The following is a 19,867-nucleotide window of genomic DNA, read 5'->3' as shown; positions in this document are numbered from 1 at the left end:
AATTACAATTTGTCTCTTTTTAAAATAGTCATTGATAAAGCACAGTGTTCTACTGGGAGGTAATAGTTACTTCCATAATAATAACCAAAACATTACTTTCACAAATCCCCACTTTTTTCTGCATGTTATTATGGGAGGAAAATAATTATTTGAAACAAGTAGCGGATAGTTGTAAGTAGTCAATTAGTTCCACTTGTAGAAATTGGAAATTCTAATTTGTAGTCAGATTCCAATTTATAGAAAATAAATGGAAGGCTTTTATGCATGAGGTTAAGATGTCTGGATTATTTCATTAAGCAAATGGTTTATTTTAGTCTTTGGAGAACGTTTTTATGACTGCTTAGTGGATTTCAGAAATGTTAAACTTGGATAAAGTTTAGTAGGAATTCTTAAGTTGTCTTTTTCAATGTATGTTAATGCTATGGTTCCAAAAGAAAAAAAAAAAAAAAAAAAGGAAGAATAAGCATGTTCTCCAGCTGTAAAACTATAAAGATTCTTTGTATTGTGATAGATTTTATTGTTTAAGCTTTTGGGTGAGAACTTTAGAAGTTGCTTGCCCTTAAAAACACTAAGGGCTTAGTTGCACATAGTTATTTTTTCTCAGTTGTTTGGTCAGATTCCTCATTTTTAGAGGTCATATGACACATAATAAATTCATAAGGTTTTTCTTATATTACAGGGGAAAAAAGTCGTTCCATGTAGACATGACTGGCATCAGACTGGAGGTGAAGTCACCATTTCAGTATATGCTAAAAATTCACTTCCAGAACTTAGCCAAGTAGTAGCAAATAGTACATTGGTAAGTATACGAAATAATTTTGAGTAAAAATTGTCTCATATATTACTCTTTATTTTCATGTATTATAAAATCCATTATATATATTGTTGATTTTAAAACTTTTTAAATCTTTTCCATTTGAAAAAATAGTTTGAAATTACTGTCAGAAACTATTTTAAATGAAAATTTCTGCGTAAAAGAATTAGTTCTGAAACATTCTGAAAGTACTGTAGTACTTCAAGATTTATCATATAGTACCTAGTTTTCAATATGAAACTTTAAGTTAATTTTTCTTTTCTGTGAATGGTTTCCTCAAATTAAAGAAAAAAATAACAATATTGGCAGTTTCTTAAATACCTTAACTGATTTATATCAAGGAGCACCTGGGTGGCTCAGTCGGTTAAGCATCCGACTTCGGCTCAGGTCATGATCTTGCGGTTTGTGAGTTTGATCCCCATGTCAGGCTCCATGCTAACAGCTCAGAGCCTGGAACCTGCTTCAGATTCTGTGTCTCCCCCCTCTCTCTGCCCCTTCCATGTTCATGCTCTGTCTCTATCTTCAATAATAAATAAACATTAAAAAAATTTTTTTAAAGTGATTTATATCAGTATGTTACTTTTATGATCATTGCTTTAAATCCTATTCCTTCAACTTGGATTTGATCAGTTATTTAACTTTATTATTTTTCAGTTAAATGTGCATATTGTATTTGAAGGAGAGAAAGAATTTCATCAAAATGTGAAATTATGGGGTGTAAGTATTAAGGAATCCAGATTTTTTTTTTAATACTTTAAAATACCCATTGGTGCAGTAAAAAGGCAGTACTTTAGAAATCGTTGGTGTAAAGTAGGTGTATAACTTAACCATTCATTCTTACTAAAAAGTTTAAATCTAAGTATATAAATGCCCTTAGAAGCTTGGAGTTTTGATTGTTAACATAGGACCACTGCTTTCCTCTAAGACTTAAAAAGAACACATCCAGTAAAGAAGATATGGTATATATGGTTTCACTCTTATGTGGATCCTGAGAAACATAACAGAAACCCATGGGGGAGGGGAAGGGAAAAAAAAAAAAAAAAGAGGTTAGAGTGGGAGAGAGCCAAAGCATAAGAGACTGTTAAAAACTGAGAACAAACTGAGGGTTGATGGGGGGTGGGAGGGAGGGCAGGGTGGGTGATGGGTATTGAGGAGGGAACCTTTTGGGATGAGCACTGGGTGTTGTATGGAAACCAATTTGACAGTAAATTGCATATATTAAAAAATAAAAAAATAAAAAAAAAAAAAGAAGATATGGTATATATACATATATATACCATGGAGTATTACTGGGCAATCAAAAGGAATGAAACCTTGCCATTTGCAGCTACGTGTATGGAACTAGAAGGTATTATGCTAAGTGAAATTAGTCAGAGAAAGACAAATATCATATGACTTCACTCATATGAGGACTTTAAGATACAAAACAGATGAACATAAGGGAAGGGAAGCAAAAATAATATAAAAACAAGGAAGGGGACAAAACATAAGAGACTCTTAAATACGGGAGAACAAACAGAGTTATTGGAGGGGTTGCGGGGGGGGGGGGGGGATGGGCTAAATGGGTAAGGGGCACTAAGGAATCTACTCCTGAAATCATTGTTGCACTATATGCTAACTAACTTGGATGTAAATTTAAAAAAATAAATTAAAACAAAACATCCAGGCTTACCACAGCTATCTCTGCTCTGTCTCAGGTGATTGATGTAACACGAAGTTATGTAACTATGACTGCAACAAAGATTGAGATCACCATGAGAAAAGCTGAGCCTATGCAGTGGGCAAGCCTTGAACTGCCTGCAACCAAAAAGCAGGAAGAACAAAAAGAAGATTCAACAGAATGAGTTGACGGGGGAAAAAATGATTGCCTATTTCAGAATTCTTAGTATGTGGTAAAATGTTGGCTTGCTGCTGTAATCTTTGTTGTTGCTGTCGTTGTCATCATTGTTGTTGAGTCTGGCATTTCAGGGTCAACGGTAGGTTCTTAAAAGCCAAAGTCAGGTTATCATTTTGTGCCTCCCATCTTTTTGAGTTACCTAAGGTTGATTATTCGTTTCTCCTCACTTGATAGAACTGTAGTTGTGTCCTGTACTTGAAAAGCTAGAAAACAGCACAGTTTCAGTATTTCTTGGTATGATATTATGTTTAGCAGACAAGTGTAACGGAACATTTGTTTGGTTCACATCTGTTCCTATTATCCCATAATTAGTAAAGCCAAGATGGAATATCCGATTTTTAATTAGTTTTTTCCATGAGTTTGTGTTCCTATAATACTTGAAAATCTTTAAGGAAGACATGAAGCTCTGCATTGCCTTCTCGGGAAGGTTACTTGTTTTAGAAGGATTAATTCTGAGGTAGTGTAGTTTTACTAGTTAAAGAGGACATACATACATTGATTAACAAATTGGAATTTGTTTGTAACTAATTAAAACATCATATCAGTACCTTTATTACTTGCCAAGCGCTATGATATAAATGTATCAGAAACATTATAAATAAGAGTAGAGAGGTATCAATTTGGTTAAAATTTGCTGTTAAGACCAAGCAATAATGTTAACCATCTCTTCTCTGATTTTTTTTTATAAGGTCTTCGTATGGTGTTATGACTAAATTGTACTTGATTTGTAGCCTACACCCTCTTAAAATCTTTAATTAGTTACATGTAAAGAGAAATATATCTATAATTTTCCACCTCTGATGGAAAACTGTATCTATAAAACTGTAGACTTAAAGGCTTATGGAAATACATTAGAGTATCAAAAAACTAAATATTTAAGCTTTGCTTTATGAGAAATACCTATTACATGTTAAGTAAAGTAGCTTAATTCTTTTGGAGTTTTTTTAGGCTTTCATAAACAGCTTGACAATTCTAGGTGATACGATGTTGATTATATATTATACTTCATTAGATACAGGTATCACAGACTTAAATTGTTTATGCCAATTGAACCCATTAAAGGATAATTTACTTTTTGAGGCAGTGCAGAGTTCACCAAGAAAACTAAAATTAAGAAATGTTATGAAGGCCAGAACTTTGGCACAGTTTAAGCATTTTGGGTGTGAATTATGCTTATGTAGATTAAAATGATTATTTCCCAATCCCCTTGAGTGTTTTTCTTTTGTTCTTACAAAGAAAAATTTACAAAAGTACCGTTTTTGAAGTATAGGTTAATAGAGGGTTAGGATATCTTACTCCACTACCCTTAGCAAATAACTACTGAAGGTGGTTATATAATTACTGAATGATTTAGCACTGTTACAAATAAAGACGAAAAATCTGGCAACCAGGCTTTCATGACACATGGTATTAATGAAATACCATGGCCAGAAATTTTTGACAGTACAGTTGAGACAAAAATAGAGCATATACAACTTGGGGTTGTATTTAAATTTTTTCAAATTATCTTTCATAATTTAGGAACTTGGGTTTATTTGAAGACATGAAATCTTAATTATTAAAGGGAAAGGTTGATACTTGATTTGACTTGAGATAATGATTAATATACCTTTGTTAATGTTTTCTTCTTGAGGCTATTTTTCCCTAAACGATATCTTAATATGTTACATGCAGTTGAGCTATTATTCAAAGCAAGTGGATTAGTCACCCAAGAGTTAGTTACAGAGTACTGACACTGTGTGTGTGCGTGTGTGCGTGTGTGTGTGTGTGTGTGTGTGTGTGTGTGTGTGTGTGTGAGAGAGAGAGAGAGAGACAGAGAGAGAGAGACAGAGAGGGAGGGGTAGCTTATATAGTCTAGTTACATTAGTGACCATTCTATTTCCTTTCTCATTCGTATGAACATCTGATTTGTTACCCAAATAAAAATCTAAATGATATTTTTATCTTAGACTCATACATAAAGGAACACAGTTATAATTAAGTAGAATATGTTTTACTTTATCTGCCAAAAATTTTTATTGAGTTTATTTGTTTCTCTGGAAATACACTTTGTCTTTCGCAGCATTCAAAAAATTACTGTAGCAAAGCAGTCAAAACTATTATGCACTTGGTAACTAACAGTTAAACTCAACATGGGAGACAGTACTATTTTTCTTACTTAGCACATTTGCTAGTATAGAGATAGTAAGTTACTAAGAGTTGAGCTTTTATTTTTTTTAACTTCTTGAAAATAATTTTAGATTTATAGAAGAATTGCAAAAAAAGTATTTATATAAGTTTTTATACCCTATATTAAGCTTCCCCTTATATTAAAATCTTACGTGACCATAGAACTTGTACAAAACTAAGAATTAGCCTTGGTACAATGCTATTACTTAAAGTAGAACATTAATTTTGACCGTCTTTTATTTAGTGGAACACTTGAAAGGGTACTTCTTAAAACCTATCCTAGTTTGTTTTGTGATCATTTTAGCCAGTAATTTATAAACCATTGTAAATATAAATTGAAATCCTCTTACCATAGAGAAATGTTTATATAGGTCAGCTATGTAATTTCTTGTTGTACCCGTATACTGGCAAAGACTAATGATCAGTTTTATTATAACTTTATCCTAGAGTTTTTTTTTTTTTTTCCCCTGGAGATTTTAATTCTTATATAACTTGGTTTTTTAGACAATTCTTTAACCATCTAAGGGTGAAGAGAATCTTAAAGAGTTCTTGCAAATATTTTAAGATGACTTTGGGTTATTGCTCTCACCCATTGCTTTTTAAAAAAGAAGTCAGCCATTCCACAACCCAAAAAGGCATACATGCATACACCCACAGTAAATTTTTAAAAGCTCATTAAGGAGTGCTGGTATCCGTTTAGGGCATTTGGGTATGTACTCTAACTTTCTTTTTAATGGCCATGTATTTTTAAGTTGTCAACATAAACAGAGTTTGGTTCATTTCATAGCAAGTTATTTTGATCTGGCATTTATATTTGGTATTTTTATTCTTTGCCTTTTTCATAGTTCTATGGCGTCAGTTCTGAAATGCAAGCTAAGTCTAGTCTGTTTCTAGGTTTTGTTAATAGGGTTTCCCTCCATTTATTTTCATTGTTGGGGAGATAGGAAGTTGAATTTTTTTTTTTTTTAACCTGTTTCCTTACTGCTTAAGTATTTTACAACTTACGGAGTTGTTGCATGATTTGCCTTTTTTAATGTAGGTATAGATGCCTGGGGCTCTATATAGGTGGTATTATCTCTAAAGTACTGAGCTTGCTGTGTTTTTCTTCTGCATAGTTATTTTTCTTTAATTTTTTTTTAATGTTTATTTTTGAAAGAGATACAGAGTGCGAGTGGGGGAGGGGTAGAGAGAGAGAGGGAGACACAGAATCCGAAGCAGGCTCCAGGCTCCAAGTTGTCAGCACAGAGCCCGACGAGGGGCTCCAACTCAGGAACCCTGAGATCATGTCCTGAGCCAAAGTCAGACGCTTAACCGACTGAGCCACCCAGTTGCCTTGTTATTTTTGGTTTTTAAGTTTTTACGTAGTTCTCAGTTGTGAAGAATTCTTTCAAGAACAGTTTCTCTAAAGAGCATATTTTAATTAAATGCTAATTAATGACTTTTCTTAGTTTTTCAATTTAGTAGACCACTTTTAATGTCCATTAAAGTGAAATAAAACTTCCACCCTTAAACATGTTTGTTAATTAGAAATTGTGTCAAAATAATTTGATTTCCACTTCTTCTTGACAAAGCAGATATACTGTCCAAATGATTGAATTGTTAAATTATCTTTAAGACTTTCTTAATTGAAGTAAGATGACTATGAAGCCTGGAAGACGGGAACATCCCTGAACCTGTAGTACTTTCCTGTCGTCCCCCAAAAATGAGACTAGATGAGTGTAGTAGTATTAATGTTTTTAAAACACTGTGATCCTTTCCATCAGTTTGCAGTCCATATTTATTCATATTTTGTGTGATTAATTTGTTAATATCTGTAGCCTCTTATAGACTGAATATAACCTTGAGTATGTTTTGACCAACCATTATGTCTCCATTCCATTTTCTAGTACAGTGCTTGGCATATTGATTGGCTTTTGTAAGTATCAAGAAGCAATGCAGCATTTGTTATGGGCCAGTCACTTAATCCTAATGATAACTCTGTGAGATAGGTTCTGTTATTATATTGCAGAGGAGGAAAGTGATTTATTGCAGAGGTGAAATAACTTGCCCTAAGTCAAAACTAGTGAGTTAGGGAGAGTAGAGATTTCAAGCTCAAGCAGCCTGGCTTTGTGTTCTGTGCTTGTCTTTTAACTATTCTGTGGGGCTTATGTGTGTCAGTTGTATTAATAGTTTCCATGAAACATTGGCACATAGCATGGAAAATTGGTTAACACTGTGTTTGGTCACCAGAAACAGATGTTTAGCTACGTATGTTGTGTTAGAAGATAAGTTTATGAAATAAAACATGTAGTCCTTATGTCTGAGTGGTTTTAGTTTTAATAATAGCTGTATTAAAAACTTCTCATTTGTGATTTGACCACTGTTAGGTCTCTAGTTTCTCTCAGCAGCCTCCAAAGAATTTTCATAATCCTGTTTCAAAACAAGTTTCCATTGTTATTTTGAAAATGATATGTATCTTGTATGGAGCTTATAGATAGGAATGCATATCTGCGTGTTAGATAAAATGTGTAATGAAACAGCATCAAATTTGTCTTTTGTTTCCCCATTAGTATGAGACTTGCTTAAAGCAATTCTATAATTTAAAGTGTCTGTGACATAAGATACCTGTATAGGACAGACAGATAAGATTGTAAAGATAGGACAGATATAGCAAGGGATCATTTGAAATTTTGACTTTCATCTTCTAGGCTAGGCCAGTGGCTATCAAAGTATCATTTCTAGACCCAGAGGATCACTGTATCTCGGAATCTGTTAGAAATCCAAATTCTTGGTCCTCACCCTCAGACCTACAAAATCAGAAACCTACTAAATGCGAAACTAGTTCCAGAAACTAGTACAAACCATAAAGTTTGTACTAGTAGCGTGGAAGTGTGATCAGGCTTGCCTTTTTTCCCTCTTACCAACTTATAATTTTTTAAAATTATTTTTTGTTTTAGAATAGTTTTGGATTTAGAGAAAAATTGTGAAGCTAGTACAGAGAGTTCCTATGTATTCCACACCCAGTTTTCCCTATAATTAACATCTTACATTAGTATGATAATATTGGTTAGAATTAAGAACCCATATTGATACGTTCTTATTAACTAAAGTCCATACTTTATTCAGATTTCCTTAATTTTTACCTAATGTCTTTCTCTGTTCCAGGATCCCATCTAGGATACCACATTACATTTAGTCGTCATGTCTTCTTGGGCTTCTCTTGGTTTTGACAGTTTCTCAGTCTTCCTTCAAAACCCTGACAGTTTTGAGGAGAACCTAGTGGTCATGTATTTTGTAGAATAGCCCTCACTTGGGATCTGTCTGGTGATTTTCTTAGGGAACTGAATGTGTACTGAGAAGGGAAACCACAGACGTAAAGTGTCATTCTCATTGGTGATATCAAGGGTACATACTGTCAACATGTCTTAACATTTTGTTTATCTGGCTAAGGTTTTGTGTTTTTTTAACTGTAAAATTACTATTAATTCCTTTCTGTCCTTCAGAAGGATGTTACTACATCCAGTCCACACTTAAAGAAGAGTGGGGGGTTTATATTCCACCTTTTGAGGGTGGAGTGTCTATATAAATTATTTAGAATTTTTGTGCATAGGAAATTTGTCTCTTCCTAATTTATTTCATCTTTTATTTATTGCATTATGGACTCTGTTTCATATTTTAAGTTATAATCTAGTATCACATTGTTTTGTTTCTCAGATTGTTCCAGTTTTGCTTATCATGACCTTTTACTTGGCTCCTGTGGGTTTTTGGGGTTTTTTTGTTGTTGTTGTTGTTTATCCTATTACTGTCCTTCCATTGTGGGGTTTTCTATTGTTTTGTTTTGTTTTGCACTTTCTTACCTTCAGGCACTTCAGAATGCTCCAGTCAGCCATTTCTCCAAGGATCCCTGGTTTATTGAAGAATGGTATTAGGTGTCCACTCATTGCCACTAAGCTGTCTTTGCTTCTAGGCACACTCAGCTGATAGCAAGGAAACGTAGGTGTGTATGCCAACCTGTGTCTATACACATATCTATAAATATTTCTACAAGTAACCATTTGTATCTATATTAACCTAAACGTGAGTTCATACTCCTATCTCCAGCACTAATCCATTACTACATAATTATTTTAGCTTCCTCCTCTTGCTTATTTGTAACTTGCTCTGACAACTTCAACCATCTGCTATCCATTTACTCTAATCGTTCAATTCAGGTACGCATGTATAGCAGTTTCAGAATTATTAACCTAGTTTCACATGGAGAACAAAGTCATCAGCTAGAGCATGGTGCTTATGTTTGTTTGGTTTTGTTTTTCCTTTAGTCTTCTTGTACAGACTCAGAATTAGTTGATTGCCTTTTGCCTTCACTTAAGTTGTTCCATGTATTTAGTAATAAGGCTTGGATTTTACTTAGAAATAGCAGTTTGGTAAGAAGGTGTAATTGGAAATGGTTGAAGGGAAAGACCAGATAGGATAAAGGCATGAAATATGGAACAAAAGCAGCAGGAAAGGAGGGGTAAGTTAAGGGACTTAGGATCTTGAACTGAAATTTATTAGGGACTAGAGAGTGAAACTTCTGCATAATTCCTAACTGTGAACAAGACAGGGAATATAGAAAAAGGTTGTGATTTTCACAGAAGACTGCTGAGTCCAAGGAATGTTGATGACATCCCAGTAAAACAGTCCAGGCTGTTGGTAAGTTCTGAAGCTTAAGGTTGGTGAGGTCTTGTCTGGCTCTTAGGATTTGAAAGTCGTAAGTAAATAGTAATGTGAATATTCCATTTGGCTAACTTTGAGGATGCAAAATGGATAGCATTTTGAACTTTTGTTAGGGTACCTTACTTTTCATTCAAAAAGCAGTGACAGACCCTGCCCGTGAGTATGATGAAGTAGGAGTACACAGGTACTGAGATAATGAAGTCCGGTAAAGAATCATTCACTCTTACACCCTGAGTATGCAGTGTATGCCACCTAAGTCACTTGTGATGCGTCTTGTGTATGAAAAAGTGTTTTGCCAGAAGAACAGGGAAGGAAGGCTGGGTTGACAGAAACCACATAAGTTAACTACAGACTCTTTCTTTAAACAACTTAATCAGGCATGATATATTCTTAAGGTGGAAGAAAATGTGAAGATTGTGTGTGTCAATAAATAAAATCCACAAGTTTTAAATGTTTGACACATTGGGCTTATTAGAATTAATGGGTTTCTTACAATTATTAATGGAAGCTGGATTCTAGTAACAGACTGATCCCAGACTGCAGACTTCATATTTAGAGGCCAACATGGACTGGTTTTGATGTCTTAGGGATTCCTTCCAGTACACACACACACACGCTCCCCTACAAAACATAATATCTGCAGAAGACTGGATTGGACACAGAGGGGGGAAAAAATTTAAGGGAGCAGAAAGCTAATAACAGGATAATGAAAATTAGAATTGGAATGTATTCAGGTGGAATTCTAGATCAGTTTTTCAGGCAGGTAATTTCAAGCCATCAGGAAAAGTAAGTGTCTAATAACAGGACTTTATCATTCAATTGATTAGAAGACCACAAATTTTGTGATTGAAGCTTAGGAATTTAGCCTGTAGACCTAACAGTAGCGGAGTTTTTGTTCAATAGCTTGGCAGCTAGTGTGCCAAGCACTTTGCTAAGTGTTTTTAGTAGCTTTTCACTTAAAGTTAGAACACCTTCATATGAATATATATACTATTATCCCTATTTTACTAATGGAGAAACGGAGGCAAAGGAAAACTGCATACTTTGCCTCAGGTCACGTAAGTAGCAAATGGTGAAATTAGATTTTAAAATCAGGGACTTTGACTCCTAAGTCCTTAAACTCTAAGTCACCGTGCAAAACCTAAATTTAGAACACCATTTATTAGTCTTTTCTTGTTTAATATCAAACGACCAAAGTATCATAAAAGGATAATGAGCTTTCACTTTTCACAGTAATCGGTGGAGCCATTGACTTATCTGAGAAGGACCTCTAAAGGGCCAATGGGTAATTGACAAGAATTAGGGATGGAGTCTGCAGGACTGAATGAAAGTAATAGGCTCATGGCAATGAATTTGTCTTGTAAAGGCTTGTGCATGTAAGTAAACTTGGCCTTATTGTCATCTGGACTTTGGGACAATTTTCTGCATCTCTGTATACTTAAATGTAGGTATGATTGAAAGGCCATGTACTTAGGCAAAACACATCATTGTAATGGAGTGAAAGAAGCAATGCATTAAGATTATTAGTGTGTTAGGCAAATGAATTCATTCTTTCAGTTATGTGAAACTGGATAGGTTCTCATTTGTGAAAAGTCAGGGAAGATGTCCCATCAAATTACAAGAGGACATTTATTTTAAAGACTTAAAAAAAAAATAAAGGTTTATTTATTTTGAGAGAGAGTGCACAAGTGAGGTAGGGACAGAGAGAGAAAATCCCAAGCAGGCTCTGCACGGTCAGAGCAGAGCCCAACTTGGGGCTTGATGTCATTAACCGTGAGATCATGATCTGAGCTGAAATCAAGAAGAGTCAGATGCTTAACCAACTGAGCTACCCTGAGTGTGACTACTTCAGATTCCTCATGCAAGTGATACAATATTTGTGTTTATGTGACCACCTTATTTCATTTAGCATAATATCCTAACATCAGGTTCAGAATATTAGACTATCAGAGTATCTGGTTCATTCGTGTGGTTGCAAATGTCAGGATTTCCTTCAAGACTAATATTCCATTATATGGAATACCACATTTTTAAAAAACATTTTGAGAGAGAGAGTGTGCACGCATATGTGTGCATAAGCAGGGAAGGGTCAGAAAGAAGGCAAGAGACAGAATCCCAAGCAGGCTCTACACTGTCAGCGCAGAGCCCAACACAGGGCTGAAACTCTTGAACCATGAGATCATGACCTGAGCCAAAGTCAGGAGTTGGATGCTTATCCAACTGAACCACCCAGGCACCAGTATATTTGAAACTCTTTAAGTGCTTAAGGAGGTGCCATGCTAGGTGCTAAGGACTCTTAACACCATCCCTCTGCTAGGATGACTTTTTAAAAAAATATATTTAACATATAATGTGTAAATTTAAGGTATACAATGTATATGTTGTAATATGATTTTCCGCCTGTAGCAATAATTAGCACCTCTATCACATTGCATATTACATAATTATAATTATTTCGGTAGTTGAAATAATTAAGGTCTAGTCTCTTATTAAGTTTGGTTATAATACAATTTATTGTTTTTATTGTACTATACATTATATCTCTAAGGCTTAACTACTCCTTGGCTTAAAGTAACTGCTCCTTGTAAATTTGTACCCTTAACATCTGTTCTTGACCCCACAACTTTCATCCCTTGGTAACCACCATTTTATTGTGTTTCTACAACTTTGGCCTTTTTAAATTCCACATACAAGTGATATCATACAGCATTTATCTTTCTCTCACTTCTGTCACTTAGCATAACGTGCCCAAACTCCATCCATGTTGTCACAAATGGCAGGATGTCTTTGTCATGGGTGAATTATTACTCCAGTGTGTATATACACACCACATTTTATCCATTCATCTGTTGATGGACACAGGTTCTTTCCATATCTTGGCTATTACAAATAATGCTGCAGTGAATGTAGGGGTGCATATATCATTTTGAGTTAGTGTTTTCATTTTCTTTGGATAAATACCCAGAAGGAGAATTACTAGGTCCTATGATAGCTCTTTTTTTAAAAATTTTAAGGAGACTCCACACTATTATCCATAGAGGCTGTACCAGTTTATATTCCTAACAATAGTGCACAAGGGTTCCCTCTTCTCCACATCCTTGCTACACTTTTATCTTTTTGATGGTAGCCATTTGAATAGGTATGAGATCTCTCATGTTGGTTTTATTTTGTATTTTCCTGATGATTAATAAAGTTGAGCATCTTTTCATGTGTCTTTGGCTACGTAGATATCTAGTAAATGTCTGTTTAGTTCTGCCATTTTTTGGATTTGGGTTTTTTGTTTCCAAGTTGTAGGGAGTTCTTTATATTTTTTGGATATTAATTCCATGAGCTAGATGATTAGCAAAAATTTTCTCCCATTCTGTAACTTGATTTTTTTTTTCTTTTTTTCCCTATGTGAAAACTTAACTTTGGTGTAGTCCCATTTGTTGAGTTTTGCTTTTGTTTGTGCTTTTGGGGTCATATCCTAAACATTATGAAGACCAGTGTTAAAGAGCTTCGTCCCCCATTTTTTTTTCTAGGTTTATAGTATCAAGTCTTATGTTGAAGTCTTTGACCCATTCCCAGTTATTTTCCGAGAGGAGTATAAGATAGGAGCCTAATTTCATTGCTCAGTGTTTATTCAGTTTTTCCAACAGCCATCTGTTGAAGAGACTGTCCTTTCCCCATTGGATGCTCTTTGCTCCCTGTCAAATATTGATTGTTAAAGCAGGGGTTTGATTCTGGGCTCACTGTTCTGTTGGTCTCTGTCAGTTTTTGTGTCAGTACCATGCTGTTTTTATTAGTGTAGCTTTGTAGTATAGTTTGAAGTCAGGAGATACCTCCAGCTTAGTTCTTTTTCCTCAAGATTGCTTTGGCTGTCTGGGGTCTTTTGCAGTTCCATACAAACTTTAGGATTGTTTTCTCTATTTGTGTGAATAATGCCATTGGTATTTTGATAGGGATTACATTGAATCTGCAGATGGCCTTGCGCAGTATGGACATTTTAATACTCTTTTGATTTATGAACACAGGATGTCTTTCCATTTGTCTTTAATTTCTTTGAGCAGTCTTACAGTTTTCATTGTACTCTTTCACTTCGTTGATTACATTTGTTTCTAAGGATTATTTTTGATGCAGTAAATGGGATAATTTTTTCAGATGTTTCATCCTTAGTGTATAGGAATGTAACTTATTTCTGTACATTTTGTGTCCTGCAACTTTACTGAAATCCCTGATTTGTTTTTGGGTTTTTTTTTTTTTTGAGTCTTTAGGATGTTGCATATACAAAATCATATTAACTACAAATGGGACAGTTTCACTTCTTCCTTCCTGATTTGGATATGAGCAAGAGCTTTCAGTTTTTCTCAGTTGAGTATCATGTTAGCTGTGGGTTGGTCATACATGGCCTTTATGTTGAGGTATGTTCATTCTATACCCAATGTGCCTGAAGTTTTTATCATGAAAGGATGTTGCATTTTAAATGCATAGATGATCGTGATTTTTGTCTTTCATTTTATTAATGTGATGTATGACATTTATTGTTTTACACGTATTGAACCATTTTTGCATCCCAGGGATAAATCCCATTTAGTCAAGATGTATAAGCTTTTTGTGTTCTTCAATTAGGTTTGCTCATATGTGGTTGAGAGTTGTGTTCATCAGCAATATTGGTCTCTACTTTTTGTTCTTTTCTGGCTTTAGCGCCAGAATAATGCTGGCCTTTTAAGTGAGTTTGAAAATATTCCATATACCTAAAGTTTTTGGAAGTTTGAGAAAGATGGTGTTAATTCTCGGAGTGTTTATTAGAATTTGCCAATGGAGCCATCTGGTCCTGGGTTATTTTTTGTACTGTGATGTTTTAAATTATTCAGTCTCTTGTTCCTTATTGGTCTATTCATGTTTTCTGTTTCTTTTTCATTGTCTTGATAGGTTGTTTCTAGAAATGTATCCTTTTTACCTGTTTTGGGGCATATAGTTGATAATGGTCTCTTGCAATCCTGTGTATTTTTGTAGTATCAGTTGTAAGATCTTTTTTAAAAAAAATTTTTTAATGTTTATTTTTGAGAGAGACAAAGTGTGAATGGGGGAGGGGCAGAGAAAGAGAGACACACAGAGTCTGAAGCAGGCTCCAGGCTCTGAGCTGTCAGCACAGAGCCCAACGTGGGCATCTCAAACTCACACACCATGAGATCATGACCTGAGCCGAAGCCAGATGCTTAATGACTGAGTCCCCCCAGGCACCCCAAGATTGGTTTCATTTCTAAGTCTGGCTAAAGTTTTGTCAGTTTTATCTTTTTGATGAACCAGCTTTTAGGTTTTACTGATGCTTTTTTCTGAAAGAGATTTTATTTCTGCTTTTATTTCCTTCTGCTATGTCTAGACTTAATTTGTTCTTTTTACATTTCCTAGAGTAACTTTCATAACTGGCTGTTTGAGATCTTTGTAATTTCTTAATATATGCATTTATACTGTAAACTTTCCTCTCAACTGCTTTTGCTGCACCCCATAAGATTTGATGTGTCATATTTCCATTTTTTTCTTTGACTCCTGGATTAGAAATATGTTTAGTTTCCACATATTGGTAGATTTTTCTAGCTTTCTCTTGCTGATTTCTATTTTATACTATTGTGGTCAGAAAAGATAGTTGGTATTATTTCAATCTTAAATTTGCTGAGATTTGTTTTGTGCCCTATCATGTGATCTGCCTTGGCAAATGTCCATATGCACTTGAGAAAAACGTGGATTATGCTGTTGGTTGGAATGTTCTGTATATGACTGTTGAATCCATTTAATTGTGATGTTCTGATGTTGGATGGATAATTGTTTTATCTTCTTGATGTATTTATCATTAGTGACTTCTTTGTCTCTTAATGTTTTGGGCTTGAAGTGTATTTTTTCTGGCATAAATATGGTGATGCCTACTTTTTTTTGGTATCTACATGCATGGAATATCCTCCTCTGTCCCTACACCTTGAGTCTGTGTTTTTAGAACTAAAATGAGTTTCCTTTAGACAGCGTATATAGTTAGGTGTTTTTTGCATCCAGCCACTTTGTGCCTTTTGGTGAATTCAATCCATTTATGATTACTTAACTACTGCTGTCTTCTTTTTTGCCTTCTGGTTATTTTTTTTATCTCCTGTGTTTCCTTTTCCCTCTGTTTCTACCTTTGTACAGTGGATTTCCACGGTGATTTCCTCAGTCTCCCCTTTTTTTGTTTCATCACTAGATTTTTGTTTTGTCATTAGTAAGTGGCATACATAAAACATCTTATAGGTAAAGTACTCGTAAGGGAAAACGTTAAATAGCTCACGGGCGCCTGGGTGGCTCAGTCTGTTGAGCGTCCAACTTCGGCTCAGGTCATGATCTCACGGCTCGTGGGTTCAAGCCCCACGTTCGGCTCTTGCTTACAGCTCAGAGCCATGAGACTGCTTCAGATTCTGTGTCTCCCCCTTTCTGCCCCTCCCCTGCTCATGCGCTCACTCGCGCACTCTCTATGCCTCAAAAATCAACATTAAAAAAAATAGCTCATTATATATGTAACATCCTTGCTTAATTACATGGCTTTGGCACATAATCACTTGTTCTAATTATCAGCTGTTGATTAAAGATGATAAAAACAACATAACTTATGAAACAATAACTTGGCAAGGGTTACTACAGTTGACCCTTGAACAGTGTGAGGGTTACGGGTGCGAATCTACCAGGCAGATTTGTTTTGTGCATATAACTTTTTTTGTTTTGTGCATATAACAGATTTTGTGCAAAAATCTGCATATAACTCTACTCCCTAAAAATTTAACAGCTGATAGCCTACTGTTGAGCAGAAGCCTTACCAATAATATAAACAGTTGATTAACCCATATTTTATATATATGTATTATATGCTGTATTCTTACAGTAAAACTAGAAGAAAAATGTTAAAATCATAAAGAAAATGCTGTATTAGAAAAAAAAATATGTATACGTGGACTTGTGCAGTTCAGACCCATGTTCAAGGGTTAACTGTATTTTTTAACTTGGTAAGAAGCTAACAAACTGTTTTCCAAAATGGTTGTACCATTTTACATTTCTACTAGCAACGTCTGAGAGCTCCAAGTTCCTTGTCATATTTTATTTGTGGGAATTTTCAGTTACTTTATGTCTTTCTGCCCCAAGACTGGAGTTCTTTTGTTTTATTAGATTAACGATTTGGTGATGAAGTTTTGAATTTTTAAAAAGCCAGAAAACTCTTTACAGATGAACAGAATGGAAGCCTAAATCAAAATAGGACATGAAAAGCAAGATTATTGAATACTCTGGCTTCATAAGTTATCAAAAAACAAGGAAGGATTTTATCCTGAGACTTTCAGTAACACTTTTAATGGCCATTTGGCTGAGACCTTCCTATAACACTTCTTTCAGGGTTCCTGCTGCTGCTTGAATTGTAAAGGCTGCAATAGAAATGTGTTTCTTTACTTCTGTCCAGGCTGATTGAGGGTCTTCTTTATTTTCAATATCAAACATAGCATCGTAGATCCCAGGAAATGATTCTCCAGCGTATTTGTTGTGGCTACTTGGAGCAAAGATGATGTGCCTAATAGAAAAAAAAAAAACCAAAACAACAACATAGGGCAGGTTGAGCTAAAGAGTATATGTACATACGTTACATTTTACACACTTCTGTCTTCATTCCCTTTCCTTAGATGACATCTTAAGAATACTGTGTCTCCTCCTGGCATTCACTTTTTTACTCCATAATGAAGACCTATAATTAATTTAAGATAGTTATGTAACCGTATAATTTTAAATAAAGAAAGTTGACCATATGCATTCACTAAGATTACTCTCATAAATCATGTTGCTACCCATACCAATTGGAAGAAAATGGGTTCGTTCTCGTAAGTTGTGTACATCAGTTGTCTGACTGTCAAGACACCCGAACAGTGAAAACAAGTATGCTTTATGGATATATTTACTAAGAGTGAGAAGAGGTTGAAAAAATAATTTATCTGTGCATTGCCTTTTTCAGAGATTCAACAAGAATGACACTTGTTCCGATACTCTTTAGACATTAAAAATCAGTAATTCAATAAGCGTGTATTGCCAATATATCATAAATGTAAGGATGATGAATGAAGTCCATGTGAATTGCCTACAGACACATTTAATTTGTAATCTAGAAGGAAAGTTTTGCATTTGATTTTTTATTTTGTCTTATAAATACCTGAAGAGATCAAGCTACTTCTCTTCCTCTGGAATGCTGCTTTCCAGAAAAGGATATATTTTATTGAATACCATGATAAGGAATTAGGTCAAAATCCTACAGCTTCTTTAAGATGTAAATCTGTCTGAGACAATATGAAACTCTATGTAAGTTAATATTAACGATCAAATAGAAATTTATAATGTAAATCATTTAGATTATCCAAATTACATCAGGATTTATTTCTCTTGGCTTTTAAATCTTAACATGGCCTCAAATGGATCTTTCTTAGAGCCAATGTTACATACTGAACTGCTTATAAACATTGATATTCTGACCTATATATGACTTGAGATATTCTACATGAAGTTTGTAGCTATTCATAAGTATACTTGCCCTCTATTGGAAAACTGTAAAAGCAGAGTATAGTAAAATACAGATAGATAGATACATACATACATACATACATACATACATACTAAGAATTGTATAAACCTGGTTCGAATCATTGACCTGACATCTAATACCCCTGTGGCCTTTCACCTTGGCTAAATTGTTAGGTATTCTATTCTTTTTGATGCAGTTGGAATTGGGATTGTTTGCTTAATCTCTCTTTCAGATAGGCCATTATTAGTGTATAGAAATATAATAGATTTCTGTATATTTTGTGTCTTCACCATATGATGAATTTATTCATTCTAACAGTTTTTTAGTGGATTCCTTAGGTTTATCTATATATAATGTCATCTACAAATAAGTAATGGTTTTATTTCTTTCCAGTATGGATGCCTTTTTCTTGCCTAATTGCTCTCAGTAGGACTGCCAATACTATGTTGGAAAAAAGTGGCAAGACTAGGTAAGCATTCTTATATTGTTCCTGATCTTTGAGGAAAAGCTTTCAGCTTTTCACCCTTAAGTATGATATTAGCTGGAGGTTTGTCATATGTGGCCTTTATTATGTTAAGTTACATTTTTTTACATGACTTTGATTCAGAGTTTTAATAAAAATGCATGTTGAATTTTTGTCAAGTGCTTTCTCTGCCTCTATGTAAGACTTTATCCTTCATTTTGTTAATATGGCATGACATTGATCTGTGGATATTGAACCCATCTTTATATCCCTCAGATAAATCCCATTTGATTGTGGTATGTGATCTTGTTTTAATATATTGTTGAATTTGGTTTGCTGATATTTTGTGAAGGATTTTTGCTTCTCTGCTCATCATATTGGCTGGTAATTTTCTTGTGGCATTCTTGTTTGATTTTCATATCAGGGTAATGCTTGCCTTTTAAAAGGAGTTTGGAAGTGTTCCCTCTTCAGTTTTTTGAAAGAATTTGAAAACCAGTGGTACTGATTCTTCTTTCAAGGTTTGGAGAAGTTACCAGTGAAGCCGTTTGGTCCTGGACTTTGGTTTGTTGCGAGATTGAGGATTGCTGATTCAGTATCCTCCCTTTCTTTTTACATATACATTTCTTCATGCTTCAGTTCTGAAAGGCTGTATGTTTCTAGGAGTTTGTCCATATGTTCCAGGCGGTTCAGTTTGTTGGCATTAATAGTGTTGATAGTCTTGTATGTTTGTATTTCTGTGGTATTAGTTGTAACATCTCTTATGTATCCGAACCCTTTCTCTTCTTGGTGAATCCAGTGAATGGTTTATAAATTTTCTTCCAAAGAATCAGCTCTTCATTTCATTGAACTTTTCTTTTGACCTTTTAATTTCTATTTCCTTGATTTCCTCTTTATTTCCTTCCTTCTACTAACTTTTGGCTTCATTTATCATTCTTCTTCACTGAGGTGGGATGTTAGGTTGCTTGAGAATTTTACTTTTTTCTTGGGGTAGGTGTTTATTGCTGGTGAACTTCAATCTTAGAACTGCATTTGCTATATCCCATAAATTTTGCCATCTGTATTTCCCTCTTGATTTTTCCCAAGGTATTTTCTTATCTTTTGATTTCATGACCTGCCCTATAGTTGGTAGAACATTGTTTAATTTCCACTTTTTGGGAATATTCTACTTTTCTTGTAGTTGATTACTAGTTTCATATCACTGTGGTCAAAACAGATGCTTAATAGTTCCTGAGTCTGTCAAGACTTATTTTTTGACATATGACCAATCCTGGAAAACAT

At 34.6% G+C, this 19,867-nt stretch overlaps 2 protein-coding genes across 3 annotated transcripts in view; one reads left to right on the top strand and one right to left on the bottom strand.

The window, feature by feature from the left end:
* CHORDC1 (cysteine and histidine rich domain containing 1) overlaps nt 1–11,070 on the top strand; it is a 29,180-nt gene extending 18,110 nt beyond the window's left edge. The window contains exons 9-11 of the mRNA XM_060605390.3: nt 680–799; nt 1,469–1,531; nt 2,512–11,070. Coding sequence (XP_060461373.1) covers nt 680–799; nt 1,469–1,531; nt 2,512–2,658 — 330 coding nt within the window. The 3' untranslated portion in view covers nt 2,659–11,070. The remainder of the gene's footprint in view (nt 1–679; nt 800–1,468; nt 1,532–2,511) is intronic.
* Nucleotides 11,071–12,061: 991 nt separating this feature from the next.
* Nucleotides 12,062–19,867, bottom strand: part of NAALAD2 (N-acetylated alpha-linked acidic dipeptidase 2) — a 72,193-nt gene continuing 64,387 nt past the window's right edge. For both annotated transcript variants that reach the window (XM_060605387.2, XM_060605388.2), the window contains one exon: nt 12,062–17,130. In XM_060605387.2, the coding sequence (XP_060461370.1) occupies nt 16,941–17,130 (190 nt within the window). In that variant the 3' untranslated portion in view covers nt 12,062–16,940. The remainder of the gene's footprint in view (nt 17,131–19,867) is intronic.

The sequence above is a fragment of the Panthera onca genome, chromosome D1 (genome assembly GCF_046562875.1).
Source record: "Panthera onca isolate mPanOnc1 chromosome D1, mPanOnc1 haplotype 2, whole genome shotgun sequence".
Taxonomy (NCBI): Eukaryota; Metazoa; Chordata; class Mammalia; order Carnivora; family Felidae; genus Panthera; species Panthera onca.
Note: the sequence above shows the minus strand (reverse complement) of the source record. Positions and strands in the feature narration are given on the sequence as shown.